Source organism: Salmo salar, chromosome ssa15 (assembly GCF_905237065.1).
Source record: "Salmo salar chromosome ssa15, Ssal_v3.1, whole genome shotgun sequence".
Taxonomy (NCBI): domain Eukaryota; kingdom Metazoa; phylum Chordata; class Actinopteri; order Salmoniformes; family Salmonidae; genus Salmo; species Salmo salar.
In genome coordinates, this window is record NC_059456.1 from 69,217,668 (window position 1) to 69,235,793 (window position 18,126).

General features: G+C 44.0%; 1 protein-coding gene across 1 annotated transcript in view; it reads left to right on the forward strand.

The window, feature by feature from the left end:
- LOC106572249 (sorting nexin-19) overlaps positions 1 to 14,514 on the forward strand; it is a 34,249-nt gene extending 19,735 nt beyond the window's left edge. Inside the window, exons 10-12 of the mRNA XM_045696088.1 lie at positions 12,293 to 12,477; positions 13,559 to 13,646; positions 13,813 to 14,514. Coding sequence (XP_045552044.1) covers positions 12,293 to 12,477; positions 13,559 to 13,646; positions 13,813 to 13,942 — 403 coding nt within the window. The 3' untranslated portion in view covers positions 13,943 to 14,514. The remainder of the gene's footprint in view (positions 1 to 12,292; positions 12,478 to 13,558; positions 13,647 to 13,812) is intronic.
- Positions 14,515 to 18,126: the final 3,612 nt, after the last annotated feature.

The following is an 18,126-nucleotide window of genomic DNA, read 5'->3' on the forward strand; positions in this document are numbered from 1 at the left end:
ATCACACCATATCATACCGTCATCTTCATAGACTACAACAGGAAAGCAGACCATACCACTCCCTCATCATAGACTAGAACAGGAAAGCAGACCATACCACTCCCTCACCATAGACTACAACAGGAAAGCAGACCATACCACTCCCTCATCATAGACTAGAACAGGAAAGCAGACCATACCACTCCCTCATCATAGACTACAACAGGAAAGCAGACCATACCACTCCCTCATCATAGACTAGAACAGGAAAGCAGACCATACCACTCCCTCACCATAGACTAGAACAGGAAAGCAGACCATACCACTTCCTCATCATAGACTAGAACAGGAAAGCAGACCATACCACTTCCTCATCATAGACTAGAACAGGAAAGCAGACCATACCACTCCCTCATCATAGACTACAACAGGAAAGCAGACCATACCACTCCCTCATCACAGACTACAACAGGAAAGCAGACCATACCACTCCCTCATCATAGACTAGAACAGGAAAGCAGACCATACCACTCCCTCATCATAGACTAGAACAGGAAAGCAGACCATACCACTCCCTCATCATAGACTACAACAGGAAAGCAGACCATACCACTCCCTCATCATAGACTAGAACAGGAAAGCAGACCATACCACTTCCTCATCATAGACTAGAACAGGAAAGCAGACCATACCACTTCCTCACCATAGACTACAACAGGAAAGCAGACCATACCACTCCCTCATCATAGACTACAACAGGAAAGCAGACCATACCACTCCCTCATCATAGACTACAACAGGAAAGCAGACCATACCACTCCCTCATCATAGACTACAACAGGAAAGCAGACCATACCACTCCCTCATCACAGACTACAACAGGAAAGCAGACCATACCACTCCCTCATCACAGACTAGAACAGGAAAGCAGACCATACCACTCCCTCATCACAGACTAGAACAGGAAAGCAGACCATACCACTCCCTCATCACAGACTAGAACAGGAAAGCAGACCATACCACTCCCTCATCACAGACTAGAACAGGAAAGCAGACCATACCACTCCCTCATCATAGACTAGAACAGGAAAGCAGACCATACCACTCCCTCATCACAGACTAGAACAGGAAAGCAGACCATACCACTCCCTCATCATAGACTAGAACAGGAAAGCAGACCATACCACTCCCTCATCATAGACTAGAACAGGAAAGCAGACCATACCACTCCCTCATCACAGACTAGAACAGGAAAGCAGACCATACCACTCCCTCATCACAGACTACAACAGGAAAGCAGACCATACCACTCCCTCATCATAGACTAGAACAGGAAAGCAGACCATACCACTCCCTCATCATAGACTAGAACAGGAAAGCAGACCATACCACTCCCTCATCATAGACTACAACAGGAAAGCAGACCATACCACTCCCTCATCATAGACTACAACAGGAAAGCAGACCATACCACTCCCTCATCATAGACTACAACAGGAAAGCAGACCATACCACTCCCTCATCACAGACTAGAACAGGAAAGCAGACCATACCACTCCCTCATCACAGACTACAACAGGAAAGCAGACCATACCACTCCCTCATCATAGACTAGAACAGGAAAGCAGACCATACCACTCCCTCATCATAGACTAGTAAAGAACAGTTGGTCCTTCATACTCATCTTTTATATTGCGCGTGGCCCTTTGCTCCACTAGCAGCTAGAAGAAACAAATCACTCATCTTGTACATATGGGGTTAGTCAGTTTGCTTAGTAATTCAGGGCACTTTAACCCATTGCATCTTCTGTCACAGAATCAACTTTACACTGTCAGGAGCAAGACTTCCCTAGTCAGATGTGGAACCTCATACTTCATATGACCCCTGTAATAAGTACACATTTTGGTTAGATTGTGGCAAGAACACTATTTGATCTATACAGTCATTTCGGTTAGCTAGTTAGCTAGGACAGTGGTTTTCAACTTACTCTTGAAAGTATGAATAGTAAAAGGCATAAAGTGCAATTTCTAAATTGGGTAGTGTATCGTCAGTTTTCCTCTTGTCACGTCAGTCATTGCATACCTTAGAGGGGTCCGTTTTTTTAGCTAGGTTTATTAGCCCATAGATTTTGGTGTAATGTTTGAGTCACTCAATTATCACATGAATACCCATTAGAAACGACTAAATGTATAGAATTGCAGAAACGAAAAATGTTTTAAACCTGCAAAATGTTCTCTCCACCCACAAGAGGGGTGTGAACAGCTTAATAGACATAGAAATAGATGTGGCACGCGTAGTCACGGGATGCTCCCCAATGCTGGAAGGGGGACCTGCGTGAAAGTTTGGGAACCCCTGGGCTAGGAGATGGGTGTAGTGTGGTGAGGCTTCCTACCGCTCTGCGGATCTTGACAGGTCTTTAGCAGAACATCCAGCCATTTTTTTTTCTCTTTGTATTTCCAGGAATGGTTTGCTGAGGTATAAAGTAAGAGGGTTTTTCATCAGTCGAATAATGCTTGATATAAGTGTCCACGTTTCGCTCCAAAAACACGTTTTTGTAATATGGATTTGATTAATAATTTCAAAAGGCTATTCATTCAGAAGGGATACTTTCCCTCTATAACTTGACTATGTTAAATGCTATTATGAAATAGCATTTCCTTTCATGTCTGGATGGGAAAAACAAGTATTGACTGTTGAGATTAGTTTAGTAGTCCATCAGTCTTAGTATTCAGGCCTGTTCACTGTTCATATAAATGTTAATTGTTTAGTAGAATAATTATACAAAAATTATGTTGTGCTTTAACCTGTCTGGGGTAAGTAGGAGAACAGAAAATCTGTTGTTATGGCCAGTAATTGGTAGTAGAGTATAGTTGATGACGGAGCTTAAAAGGCCCACTGCAGTGAAAATTTAGATTTTTCTGTTTTATATATATTTCCTCAATATGTGGTTCGAATAAATCTTTGAAATTGTCAAAATTATGATATTGCCCTTTTAGTGTAAGAGGCTGAAATTTCAGCCTGCTTTGATGGGATGGAGCTTTGGCCTGCCTGGTGACATCACCAGTCAGAAAATGTGTTAACAGACCAATAAGAAAAGCAGTTCCAAACTTCTCTGCCATTAACAGCTTGTTTTCGGTTTTCCCCTCCCCACTCAGACCACATCCAGACAGTTCTAGCAAAATTCTTGCTTGAGAAATTGCCCTTTGCTAAGAAGCTATTTGTTTATTTTTTACAATTTTAATTTAAAACACTAAGGTACTTAATTGTTACCCAGAAAGGATTTGATATTGAGATACAAATGGCTGCATTGGACCTTAAAAAAGCCTTGAGTGTAGCTAACTATAAAATGATGTCTGGGCTGTGATCTGGATTGGTGCTCTAGTTTACCCAGCTCTGCCCAGTGGTTGGTATGGATTGGACCAGACCTGGGTTCAAATACTATTTGAAATCATTCAAATACTGTACTTCTTTTTCTTTTTTCTCCCTAGAGTGGCAGGTGGGCAGGATTTTGACTTTTAGGGCTATTCTATTGGCTCCATTGTGCCAGACAAGCTCAATCAAGCACAGAGAAAGTATTTTAAATTATTTGAAATATTATTTGAACTCAGGTCTGGTTGGATGAGATGGGATCGGCTCCTGAGGTGTGTCTACTTCCAGCTCTGCTCTGCAGCCCTTTAAATGAATGACCACATTGTGTCAGTCATTTCTGTAATGCACTTTGGCAGGAGGGAAGAACAATATCAGCACCATGGATGTGAGACAAGAGTCACACCTGTGTCTGATAGTTATTTTAATTATTGACAGATAGATCTGATTATGTACACAGCTACAAGTGCAACACTGAGTCACATTCCTAGGATAATCTGTCATTTAGTTGTGTTTTGTAGCCATTCAAGTAAGCACAGACAGACAGGCTCTGCCTTTATCAGACAAAGGCTCTGCATCTACAAATATAGACTTGTCCTCATGCCCTTTCTTTAAATGAAATATTACCTGTCGTATTGTTTTTGTCCGGTCATTGTTCACTGTTGAGCTTATATCTAGATTCATCTGAACTAAGAGCACTTGTATTGCAGGGTTCTGTGTCTGCAATAGACTCAACCCTTGTAACAAGCAAGTTAGTTGATCAATGGTTCCACGACAAAACGGTGAAAAAACGAAACGCTCTAGTCTAGACACCCGTATGCCATGTAGTTATTGTATAGCCACTTTGCAAGAATCACAGTAATCCTTGGCCATCCTTGGCCATATCCATATAATTCCTGTGAATTTTCTATCTCGGCATCCAGGGATTGACGTGGAAGTCTGGGGAACTGGATGTTTTCAGTGATATGGAATGAGGTCGAAGTCTGCTCCATGCATGAACTACACCCCAGCCCCCTCCCATAGCCTTTTTAACAAGCCAATACTTTATTTGGCCAGACACACGGAAACAACAGCATGACACATTAAAAGATTTAGACATGCAGAGGAAGTTGACATGTGAAAACATAAACATAAAAATTTGACCTAAAATTACTTGGGAAGACCTAATATTGGAGAGGGATAACATGGAAGTTGATTATGTCTGTCCATGAAGGTAGTCAGTCAGACTCGATCAGAATGTGGTGGTGCTTTGCTAATTGAAGATGATGACGAAGAGGATAATGATAGCATTTCAGGATGAAAGATGCCTAAAACCTTTTCAATATGACATCTAACTTCAAATATTTGATTCTGAACCTAATGTAACCCTGGGATGTGAAACGCAGCTCATAGCTCATGTTCACTATATTATGTAATCCCAGCACCCAGAACCAAATCTCGTGGGCACGCTGGTCTGGCCAGCTACGTCTGTCACGAGAGACTTACCATCATGAAATGACTGTGAACACGAGACAGTACTCCATCTCATGTTGTTGGGGAAACGTTGCATGTTGTTTCAACACGACGGGTTATCCCTCTACTTCTGCCCCCTGAATTATCGTTCCCTAAACAGCAATTCTTGGTTGTGGTCTGAGAACAGAACGGAGTGTTCAGGCTCAGTGTGGAGACTGTCTTCCCCAGGATGCCTCAGTCAGGAGACTCTTCTTCACAGCATACAGTGTGTGTCTGTGTGTAAACAGGACGTGTAGTTACTTTGGCATGGTGGCCACGGGATGTTTTTAAACAGCAGAGCTATTACACAACGTTGCTGGTTCATTTTATCACTGAGGAGCTTTTCAGCACTCGGTACATTACACACTGTACTCTGCCTAAATGCAACCCGAACAAGACCGAAGAATGCCAGCGCATGCTCCATACGCCGCCTCCTCTTCTTCCTTCCCCCTATCTATTTCAATTGGCGAAATAATACGCTCTCAAACCATGTTTGTCAAGTCAATCTGATGAAGAGAATGGTATGAGGTTTTTGATGCAGTTTTAATGAAGATATAGTTAGTATGTGGCTTCCTTGAAACTGTTTTTTTTGTTGTTGCTTTCTTTCCCTAATGTGACCCACCACTCCACACACCCCACTCTGCCCTAATAATATGACCTCCCCTCCGCCCTTCCTCACACACGTCCCCACCACCACCCATGACGGTAAACACCCAACAGTTGATGTCAGGCTCCCTGTAAACCTTGTGGGTCTGTGGAACTATCATTATGTTCCCAAAACAGCCTGTGCTGGAAACCTGACCCCTAGAGCGGTTAATATTAGAGGTCATTCTGTGGAAGGGGTAATATTAGCAGCGTTTGCAGTAGCGTCACCGGTTAATGTGGATAGTTGCAAAATTCACCCGAATCGTCTCTCTCATCTCTCCATCCAAAATGTGAAGCAGTGGAGGGAAGCCACAGTGACATTTCTCCAGCAAATCAAAGTTTGTTGGTGGTCGCATACACAGATTTGCACATTGCAGGCAACAAAATGCTTACAGTATGTTTCTAGCTCCAACAGTGCAATAATATCTAGCAATACCTTAAAAAATACACACATAAAGGTTCCTGTGACCCAGGGAGCCCAGGCTTGGAGAATCAGTATGCTGACGGAAGAGCTGAAGCCTGTTAGCTCAGCCAGAAGCTACACTATGGCTGTGTCTGAAATGTCACCCTATTCCCCATAGGGCCCTTGTCAAAAGTAGTGAACTATGTAGGTCGTAGTGAATAGGGTGCCATTTCGGATATAGCCTATTTCTACCTTGGCTGGAAGCAGGAAGCCAATGTTTGTTCATAGCAGCTGTACCTAAAACTGTCTGGTCAGCTTGCTCATGAACAAAATGGCTTTTGGAAAGCCAGGGTGTGTATAGACCATATCTATACCGTCTCCACCGTGGTCCCGGCTAGAATTCAAGAGAGAGAGACAACTTTTGCCTGTTTTATTGATTTTCAGAAGGCTTTCGTTTGGGTGAATAGAGCACCTTCTTGCTTTTAGACTAATTAAAATGGGAATTGATGGAAGATTCTATGATGCCGTCAAAGCTCTTTATCAGCCTCCAGTTGCCTGTGTTTAGGTCAATGACCTCAAGACTGGCGGGTCTCCAACCCCTTACGGTGTAACAAGGGAGACGTACTCTCGCCCACTTATTTCCCACTACATGTTAATGATTTAGCCCTACAAATCAAACATGCTAAACTTGGTGTTAAAGTTGCGGATATATTCCTGGGATCTTGTTGTATATGCTGATGAAGTAGTTCTCCTTACCGGGACCGAAGATGACCCCCAGAATATGTTGAATATTGTTAGTTTACGGTGTGCTAACTGGAGACTAGCGATAAATCAAGAGAGGACCCAGATTGTTCATTTCAGAAAGAAGGGCGTGCAGAGAAGTGCACATATCTTTTGATTTGGTGCAACCCCGTTATTCTACACTGGGCTCTATAAATACCTTGGTTTCACTGTAGATGAACACATGCCCTTTGAAGATGGCATCAGATCACAGGCAGATTCTGCAGGCAGAGCCTTAGGGTCCGTGCTTATTCTCAGCCCTATACATTTTGGGTGTGTCCAGTGATGGACTTTGCTGCTGGGTTATGGGGATCCAAAGTGGGCACTAATTGTAACAATGTTCAAAACAGAACAATCCGCTGCTTTCTTGGTGTGCACGAACTGACTCCAAACCTGGCCATCTGTGGAGATATGGGTTGAGAACCATGTGTGGTTAGGCAAAAAGGTGACGTGTTACGTCTATGAAACAGACTGATAAATATGGCAGTTGATGTTTGGTTTAAACCTAAACTTACACTCTTATCAAAAATAACTACAGCCCTGAACCATATGCTTAACCTGATTCTAACAAAAAAGCCAGTTTGTGCACTACTCTGATCCAGCACCCTCCCTCTGTCTATAGACACGGATAGATTTAACAGAGTGTCTGAAGAGGAGAGAATTTGCCTACTATGTGATCTCGGGGGAAATTGAAAACTAAATCCATTTAGTGTTTTTATTGCCCTCTGTATGACTATCTGAAGAAAAAACGATTTGTGATAAGCCTGAAGTATTCTGGTTACAGGATGAACAGAGACTTGAGTAGTTTTTTTCTTCAGACAAGGCGTGTTTGAGATGGCTGAGTTTGTTCATAATGCCTGGAGGAGAAGGAGAAATGTACTGTTTGTGTAGTGTGGCTCGATGTTCGCTGAAATGGCCATGATTACTGTATGCATATCATTTGTAAAATGTTATTTGGTTCTGTGGTGTCCGCTAGGCCCATGTGGGCCTTGCACCAGTAGGTGTATGACACTTAAATAAATGATCTCAATCATCAATCAGTCAGGTACAGACTACAGTCTGTACTGGGATCCATAAAGTTCCTGTCGCAATGTCACTTTCTACCGCTAGGAGGCAGCACACATCTGTAGAAGTATGGCCACAGAACATTGAGGAAGGTTTGTAGTTTCAGAATGAAATGACTTGATATTTAATATTGGATGGCATATAAAGGCATTAACCTTGCAATTTCCATTGCTTTTAGGGTCAGAATCTTATATTCCATGCCTTAGACCTAGTCCTAGCCATATGCTGACCCTAGCTGTTAAGTGTGTTGGGCCAGTAACCAAAAGGTGTTGGTTCGAATCCCTGGGCCAACTAGGTGAAAAATCTGTCGGTGCGCTTGAGCAAGTCACTAAACCCTAGTTGCTCTGGAAAAGAGTGTCTGCGCGCCACTGCACTGGGTTCTGTGACAGGATATGACATCAGAGACCAGGCCATTGCATTTGGGTGTGAGATGAGCAGGTGGTTTAGGTCAGCCATGGGGTTGGGTTGGGTTCATAATGCTAAACACAGAGCAGGACAGGGCTCCATTCGATGGTGCAACCCTTAGTGTCAAAGGGCACTGCACACAATGGGCCGGCCCACAGGTGGCTTGGAATTTTCAAGGTACTTTCAACAGACAGGCTGCCTGGGCTGTGTCTCTCTATCTGCCCAACCCATTCTCGAGTGAGAGGAGTCCGTCCAGTTCAGACAAGCCAGAAGCCTGACAATGGGGCTAGATTTCACCTCCAGGCCAGACACAGTGCTGCTGGGAAAGTCCCGACTGTCCTGGGAATGATGAGGTGCTGAGGTGTGTCTTTTCACACAACCAGTGGGGGGAGAGAGGCAGGGGAGAGATGAGATGGCACAGAGACATTTCCTAGTAGTAGTCATCCTGCAGACTGTCTCAACCACGGAGTCTGTATAGTATTATCAGACAGATGCAATGACAGTAAACACCTTTACCTGTGCAAATAGATGCGCGGAAGGACATTATCATGAAAAATACCTTTTTGTTTACAAATTGTGTAATTATGAAGACATCACCGAGACATTAACATCTGGTATCTACTTGTAGTCATCCTGGCTGTAGACAGCCTTCCACCCAAAATAATCTTGGTTAACCCAGAACTAAAGTCTCATGTAATTGGTCAGCTGCTCGATTAAGTTCTGGGTCCATACATGTTAAGAGAAGATATCAAGAAGTGCTACAACAAAGAGTGGAACCGGAATGAGGAGCTCCACCCTTTCTCTTTGTAAGTTACGGCCCAATGTTCCGTTCCCTTCCGAAATTCGAAAACATGCAAAATAATTTGTTCAAATAACCAGAGATGAAAAACCCAAACAGCGGAACTACTGCTACTCTTTTTCTACTCGTGCGATTTTTTCGGTTTACATGCAGAATTTTTCCATGAGAGATTAGAACCACAGCAATTTGAACCACATAGCTATATTATCAGAGAGATACAAACTGACTGTAATGTGAAGACCTTCACCTGTATGGCCAAATGGATGTGCCCTGTTTAAAGTTGGTGGCAGCTCAGTTGCCACTAGTTTGAATGTTGCTCACTTCATTTTAACAGTGTGTGGAAACACTATGTTGTCATGAAAAGTATTTCTGTGTACAAATTGTGCAATTGTGGTATAAAAAACTGCATCTTAAAGAGAATGGTATTGGAGGTTGGTGACACAGATTCTGCTAGACCTGGGCCCTGACAGTAAATCTCAGTAAGACCAAAATAATGGTGTTCGAAAAAAGGGCCAGTCGCCAGGATCACAAATACAAAAATCTATACGTTTGGCCTAAACATCAGCGCCACAGGTAACTTCCACAAAGCTGTGAACGATCTGAGAGACAAGGCAAGAAGGGCATTCTATGCCATCAAAAGGAACAGAAAATTTGACATACCGATTAGGATCTGGCTAAAAATACTTGAATCAGTTATAGAACACATTGCCCTTTATGGTTGTGAAGTCTGGGGTCCGCTCACCAACCAAGAATTGACAAAATGGGACAAACACCAAATTGAGACTCTGCTTGCAGAATTATGCAAAAATATCCTCAGTGTACAACGTAAAATACCAAATAATGCATGTAGAGCAGAATTAGGCCGATACTCGCTAAATATCAAAATTCAGAAAGGAGACGTTAAATTCTACACGCACCTAAAAGGAAGTGATTCCCAAACCTTCCATAACAAAGCCATCACCTATAGAGAGATGAACCTGGAGAAGAGTCCTCCCCTAAGCAAGCTGGGGCTCTGTTCACAAACACAAACAGACCCCACAGAGCCCCAGAACAGCAACACAATTAGACCCAACCAAATTATGAGAAAACAAAAAGATAATTACTTGACACATTGGAAAGAATTAACAAAAAAACAGAGCAAACTAGAATGCTATTTGGCCCTAAACAGAGAGTACGCGGAGGGAGGGAGGGTTGTCGTCCTCTTCCAGTAGAGCTCAAAGAGCAGCAGGAGGCTGTAGTACTGTGGATAAGAGGCTTGTTTTATAGCCCGACGAGCAGAAAGTCTAAACAGTTTAAACACGTAATTAGATCAACCTAGAACAATACAGACTGGGTTGTGTGTGTGTGTGTGTGTGTGTGCGGCATGTTATCTGCAACATGTTATTTTTATGTTCATTGGTCTCGTCTTGACTCTTGTCTTGCGAGCGAGGCGAAGTCTTACGTCGTCCTCTATTTAACAGAGGGAAAAAATGTGAAGCATCAAAAGAACGCTGTTACTGTGTAAGCGACCATACTTATTTCTGTGGCACTAAATCCGATTTAGCGGTCCGATGTGACCTTCGTTGTTATGCTTTGTTCTGGTTGGGCCGCCCTATTAAAATGCCTGCTCGCGTTCTTGGATTGGGTGCCTGTTACACAAATACATTGTTCAGGGACCTTCTGAGGTATAAATCACGCTGCAGCCGTGGTTAATGGATGGATGTATGTGTGCGTCTAAATTGAGAACCCATTCTCATTCACAACGATGACCTGGCCAAGAGGCGTAACATTAGAACAGTGAACAAACAGCACAACACACAATACCGCCAAATAATTCAACACTCTATATACATGTACAGAGGAAAGGTACAAATTCATCAGCTATACAACAATGAGACATTCACTGTGGGTTAGAGCAGGGGGAAAAAAACAAGAAAACTGGCAGCCAAAATTGCAACACTGCCGACTTAATGACCAGCAAGGAGTGTGGTGGAATGAATGTATCGAGTTTGAGGGTCTTTTGCAGCTCGTTGGGGGCGGGAAACTGGAGTGAATGATGGCTATTGGATGTGCGGGCCAGTTTCCAGTGTGACATCTTAGTCTTATTGACTTTGCTGATTACTTCTTTATTAAGGGGAAAAATGTACTTCCATAACTGTGATATGTGGTTGTCTCACCTAGCGATCTGAAGATGAATCCACTTACTGTAAGTGGGTCTGGATAAGAGCATCCGCTAAATGACTAAAATGTACATGTGAAGATATGTGTACCAGAGCACAGATTGCTATTGGTAGTGGAGATGTTGAGGAGTGAGCTGAGATAGAGGGGGGACATGCCTAGGAGGGACTCTTGCTTCGTTTATGTGTGTGTGGGCGGTCGTGTGTGTGTGTGTGTGTGTGTGGGCATGCGTGTAGATTTATGAGGGTTAAAGCTGCGTAAAGTATGTTTGTGTGGGCTTAGGTCACCTTGCTGGTGGTGTGTTAGGTAATGTTATCCTCACACTCACCCAGAGTGAATGTACACATGTTGACCTTTTTGTCATGAGTCTTGTCCTGGAGGCAGAACTGAGCAATTTCCCCTTAAGATAGGCCAGCTGCAAAGTCAAAATTGTCTATATTGTAAATTCATGAAATTCATTTGGTCTTAATTTAAGGTTAGGGTGAAAGACGCTGCATGGTCAATCTGACTTCTTCATTGGCCATACAGCATTTACGGTGATACGGCCTCTGCGGGAGTCAAGGCTTTCATACTTCTTGCGCTTCGCGGAGCAGCACAGAGCTGTTGTGAAGGAAGTTGTCAAAGAAGTGGGTTTGTGTTTATACAGCACCTCCCGCCCCCACCTACCATCAACCAATCATGTCAATACGGAGCAATGCAAAGCCCTCCGCATTATTGCAAAGTTTGGGAAAGCACGTGGTGTGGTGTGGAGCACGATTTGGCTTCCGCAAGCTTCCCGAGGCTCCGCGATTGCGTCACACCCTCCATACGGAGCCTCCGGACAGCATTGCCGGATCAAGCATAAATCAGCTATTAGGAATTCAGCTTAGCAGTGTGTTAAGGTTCAGGTTAGGTATAAAATCAGATTTCATTACATTATGACTTTGCCAGCTAGTGACCACTCTGCAGAGCTGCCTCCAGAAGATTGATAATGAATACCGCTAACCTGAGAATGTACTCTACAGTCCGCTCACTGTGTGTACGTATGCATGCACTTCTGCATGTTCTTTGTGTCCTCATTTGTTCTGTGCCTTTTTCACATCTCTATGTCACGTCTCTTTCCTTTTTGACTCACCCTATTGTGTATGTACGTGCATGTACACACATGTCTACCGACCTCCATGTTGCTTTTGTCTATCCTCACCCCCATCCCTGCCCTCCAGGTGGCTGGACGTGGGCATGGCCCACCTGACCAGTGCTCCCTGCTGGGTGATCTACCTCCAGGTGATGCAGGAGGCAGTGTGGCCCGGGGGTGTCCTCCCTGATGGGCCCCGTCCTGACCGCAGCCTCATCCAGAGAGAAGAGACCAGGCAGCAGTGTCTGCACTGCCTCACACAGCTACTACCAGGTCAGTGTCTGCACTGCCTCACACAGCTACTACCAGGTCAGTGTCTGCACTGCCTACATAACTCCTACCAGGTCAGTGTCTGCACTGCCTCACACAGCTACTACCAGGTCAGTGTCTGTACTGCCTACATAACTCCTACCAGGTCAGTGTCTGTACTGCCTCACACAGCTACTACCAGGTCAGTGTCTGCACTGCCTACATATCTCCTACCAGGTCAGTGTCTGCACTGCCTCACACAGCTACTACCAGGTCAGTGTCTGCACTGCCTACATATCTCCTACCAGGTCAGTGTCTGTACTGCCTCACACAGCTACTACCAGGTCAGTGTCTGCACTGCCTCACACAGCTACTACCAGGTCAGTGTCTGTACTGCCTCACACAGCTACTACCAGGTCAGTGTCTGCACTGCCTCACACAGCTACTACCAGGTCAGTGTCTGCACTGCCTCACACAGCTACTACCAGGTCAGTGTCTGTACTGCCTCACACAGCTACTACCAGGTCAGTGTCTGTACTGCCTCACACAGCTACTACCAGGTCAGTGTCTGTACTGCCTCACACAGCTACTACCAGGTCAGTGTCTGCATTGCCTCACACAGCTACTACCAGCCACCCCGCTAGGTTACCTGCCGCCCCGCTGGGCTACCTGCCGCTCCGCTGGGCTACCTGCCGCCCCGCTGGGCTACCTGCCGCCCCGCTGGGCTACCTGCCGCCCCGCTGGGCTACCTGCCGCCCCGCTGGGCTACCTGCCGCCCCGCTGGGCTACCTGCCGCCCCGCTGGGCTACCTGCCGCCCCGCTAGGCTACCTGCCGCCCCGCTAGGCTACCTGTATGGGAACCATATGGGAATCACAGGTGTATTAGTTCATTGTACTGTCCCCTTATTGCCATTTTAATGTGTGTGTGTGTGTGTGTGTGTGTGTGTGTGTGTGTGTGTGTGTGTGTGTGTGTGTGTGTGTGTGTGTGTGTGTGTGTGTGTGTGTGTGTGTGTGTGTGTGTGTGTGTGTGTGTGTGTGTGTGTGTGTGTGTGTGTGTGTGTGTGTGTGTGTGTGTGTGTGTGTGTGTGTGTGTGTGTGTGTGTAGACCTGATTGCTGACATGCTGGGTTCTGAGAAGTACAGAGTGAGCTGGGATATGGCACTGGCATCTCTGCAGGACCCTAACATCAACCGGTGAGCCCTCTATTATCACTGGCTTTAGCATGTTGGTGTGCGTGTACAGTAGGTTTGTTAAACCTAAAATGTCAATGTCACATACAGACCAAACATTGATCCATGTCAACTTCAGTCTGACCTGTGGTAACCTCTCCCCTCTCTCTGTGTCTGGGTGACTCTACAGGCACCTGATCTACTGTATCTGTGATCTGCTGTTGGAGTTCCTGATTCCAGAGTCTTCAGAGGAGGGCTTTCAGAGATCTCTACTACACAGTCTCTTTGGGGACGAAGAGAGGCTTTCTGCTTCAGCTTGACGACACACCAGCACACAACCCCTCTCTCTGCTCCCCTGTCACTATCCCTATCTATTACCCTCTAACCCCCCTCCCATCCTGGCTGGCTCATCAATATGGTAACCATGGTCCTGCTGGGTTAATCAGAATGGGACCAGAGCTTTACTGGAGCTTCTCATGACATCAGAGAAGAGAGGTGAGGAACGCGGAGAAGGGGGGGATGAGGGGGAGGAGGAAAAGGGCTGGGGAGATAGAAGGAGGGGTGGGAAGGCTGGGAAATGGGCTCTTGAACTCCTTACACTTTATAGGCAACGCTCTAAAATGACTGATGACATTTTATTGAATGTATTCTCAAGGCACTGTGTTGGTGATTGTGCTAATATTGTGTTTTAATTAGATGCTTGTGTAGAGAAACACATTTATGTAAATATGTATGTACAGTATATGCAGTAATTATTTGATGTGTTTATTTATTTATATGTAAAATGCAGTATGTGTGATATCAATAGATATACAGTGGGGTCTGAAATTATTGACCCCCTTGATAAAGATGAGCAAAAATGACTATATAAAATAAATATTTCAAATACTGAGCTACTCTATATTTTATGCAAATAAATAATTGGGAAATTATATTATTTTATACTAATACAATTGCTCAGAGAAAGAGATTTTGTTTCATAAGTAATATATACATTTTAAGGTAGGGGTCAAAATCATTGACACCCCTGTTTTCAATACCATTCAATACCTCACCTTGCGAGGATTACGGCACAGAACCTTTTAAAAGGATTCTACCAGATCCTTGATATCTTTTGTCTGCGCTTATGGACTGCCCTCTTCAATTCAAACCACAGGTTTTCAATGGGTTCAAGTCGGGAGACCGATATGGCCGTTGCACAATGTTGATTTTCTGGCCAATTAACATTTCTTTGTGTATTTTGGTGTGTGCTTGGAGTTATTGTCTTGCTGGAAGATCCATTTATGGCCAAGTTTCAGCCTCCTTGCAGAGGCAACCAGGTTTTTGGCTAAAGTATCCTAGTACTGGGTAAAGTTCATGATGTCGTTGGCAGTACCAGTGGAAGCAAAATAGCCCCATAACATCAAAGATCCACCACCATATTTTACAGTAGGCATGGGGTTATTTTCTGCCTATGCATTCTCATTTCACAAGGCTCCGTCCAAGGTCAACGCTATCTTAGATGCCCCAGCTCCTAGGAACGTGAGTCAACTACCTTCGTTCCCGGGTTTACTGAATTACTACGGACGCTTTATCCCGCGCTTAGCAACGAAGCTGAAACCGCTGCATCAGTTGCTTTGTCAGGACAAAACAATGCGAGGAAGCATTCAAGAAAACACTTCGACCCATCCAACTAGCTTGTGATGCTAGTCCCTATGGTGTGGGAGTAGTCGTGTCCCATATCATGCCTTCCAGTGAAGAGACGCTGGTCGCTTGCGCACCGAGGACTTTGAACAAAGCAGAAAGTAACTACATTTTAGTCATTTAGCAGATGCTCTTATCCAGAGCGACTTACAGTAGTGAATGCATACATTTCATACATTTTTCTTTTTTTTTTGTACTGGCCCCCGTGGGAATCGAACCCACAACCCTGGCGTTGCAAACACCATGCTCTACCAACTGAGCCACAGGGAAGGAACTATGCACAGATAGAATGTGAAGCCCGAAGTAATGTTTTTGGAGTGCGTAAGTTTCACCGGTATCTGTACAAATCTAAAATCAAAGATCATCGTATGCGGAGGAGCATCTTTGGATGCAAGTATTTTGATTTGATATATTAGGATCCCCATTAGCCAAAGACAGCTAGTCTTACTGGGGACCGACACAACGAAAAAGACATTACAGACAAAATACTTTTACCTGCATTTAAAAACGTTAACATGTAGTGTGTGTTTATCTATCAGTTACACATACATGTCAGTACATACACAACAAGTAGGTCACATGGGGGAGAGGCATTGTGCCTTGAGGTGTTGCTTTATTGATTTTTTTAAACCAGGTTTGCTGTTCCCTTGCGCTATATGAGATGGGAGTTCCATAAACTCATGGCTCTGTATAATACTGTATGTTTCCTTGAATTTGTTCTGGACCTGGGGACTGACTGTGAAAGCCCCCTGGTGGCATGTCTTGTGTGTGTGTGTGTGTGTGTGTGTGTGTGTGTGTGTGTGTGTGTGTGTGTGTGTGTGTGTGTGTGTGTGTGTGTGTGTGTGTGTGTGTGTGTGTGTGTGTGTGTGTGTGTGTGTGTGTGTGTGTGTGTGTGTGTGTGTGTGTGTGTGTGTGTCAGTGCTGTGTGTGTGTGTGTGTGTGTGTCAGTGCTGTGTGTGTGTGTCAGTGCTGTGTAAATTGACTAGGCAAACAATTTGGAATTTCCAACACATTCATGTTTCTTATAAAAACAAGAAGTGACGCAGTCAGTCTTTCCTCCACTCTTAGCCAAGAGAGACTGGCATGCATAGAATTTATATCAGCCCTCTGATTACAATGAAGAGCAAGACGTGCTGCTCTGTTCTGGGCCAGCTGCAGCTTAACTAGGAGTTTCTTTGCAGCACTTGACTATATGACTGGACAATAATCAAGATAAGATAAAACTAGAGCCTGCAGGACTTCTCTTTATTATGGACAGTCTTCTCCCCATCTTTACAACCATTGAATCTATATGTTTTGACCGTGAAAGTTTACAATTGAAGGTAACACCAAGCAATTTAGTCTCCTCAACTTGTTTAACAGCCACACCATTCATTACGAGATTCAGCTGAGGTCTAGAACTTAGGGAACGATTTGTAGCAGAACGCAAAGGTGGGCTTTGTTGTTGTCCGCACACACCTACGACATCAAGTACTTCAAGTCAGAACTGCATTGCAACGCAGATGGACATTCCAGGTAAACACTACCTGTCAAAACCAGAGTCACGCCAAGTGGACGTCTTCTACGTCAGACAAGTGGAAAACGCACCAGTCACTTCAACACCAGTGTGGAGAAACACCAGAAACGACCAGGTGTTATCTGAAGTAATGGACATCACGCATACACGTTGACGTCGCGGGTCCATTCAAAGACGGACTGTTTCTCGTGGTTGGGGATGCTCGTAGAAAGTGGCCAGAGGTTGCCATCATGAGGAGTACTACTGCAGAGAAGACCATCGAGAAACTTGGAGAAGTGTTTTAGTCGTTTCCGATCGCCACTCCAACTTGTTAGTGACAACGGCGGCAGCTAGTGTCCCAAAGAAATGGTCACGTTCCTACAGGTGAATGGCGTACAATACATCAGGTCCTCACCGTACCACCCATCTACCTATTGGCTGGTGGAGAGGTTCATACAGACCATGAAACATGCCTTAAAAGCGTCTCAAGTCAAATCAAAATAATTTTATAAATAAGCCCTTCTGAAATTAGTGTACCAATAAGTGGAGGGTTGATATCCTTATATTTAGTTTAGAATTAGGAGGATAATTACTGTCCACAATTAATTCATGAAATTTAACATTTTACATTTTATGGGCCAATTTAAACATCTTCTTTGGTTGAGCAACTGGCTCTTCCATTCCTTTCTCTTCCTTTACCTTAATCCTTTTCTCTCTTTCAAATCCTGAATAACAGAGAAATGTATTACTTTAGAATATATCATTTTTCATAATTGAAATAAAAGTAATTATCTGAGCCTATTGGCTTTGGTTTGTAAAAGTTTTTTAAAACATTATATTTTACAAAAAACTACTAGAAATAGGCCTGAACCTCGAAAGGATTTAGGGCCTAATGTCAAGGTATTTGCGAAAATCGTTCTTGATCTAGCTACTTGCCAAAATATGTTTGCTAAACACACTTAACTACACTAGGCTTCAAAGTGCTTGAGCTGTGCAACTATGGACAAGTGCTGACGTTGAAATCGAGGGGTGTCATAAAGATGTCACAATTGATAGGCCACCTGCATCTTATATGGTACTGTACAAGCAACCAGAGTACGCATGAACATTTTTATTTTGTAAACTGTAGAATTTTTGGGGAAAATTACTTCATAAACAAAGCATGTAATATAGCCTACTCTATATAGCCTACATGTCAGGTTATCTACTTTGAACCTCAGGTACTTTAGAGGCGCTGGCTATAGTCACGAATATAGGGGCAATATGGGATTGATACATCAGGTTTGTAAACAATGTGATTGTAAACATGGTTAAAACTATGATTGT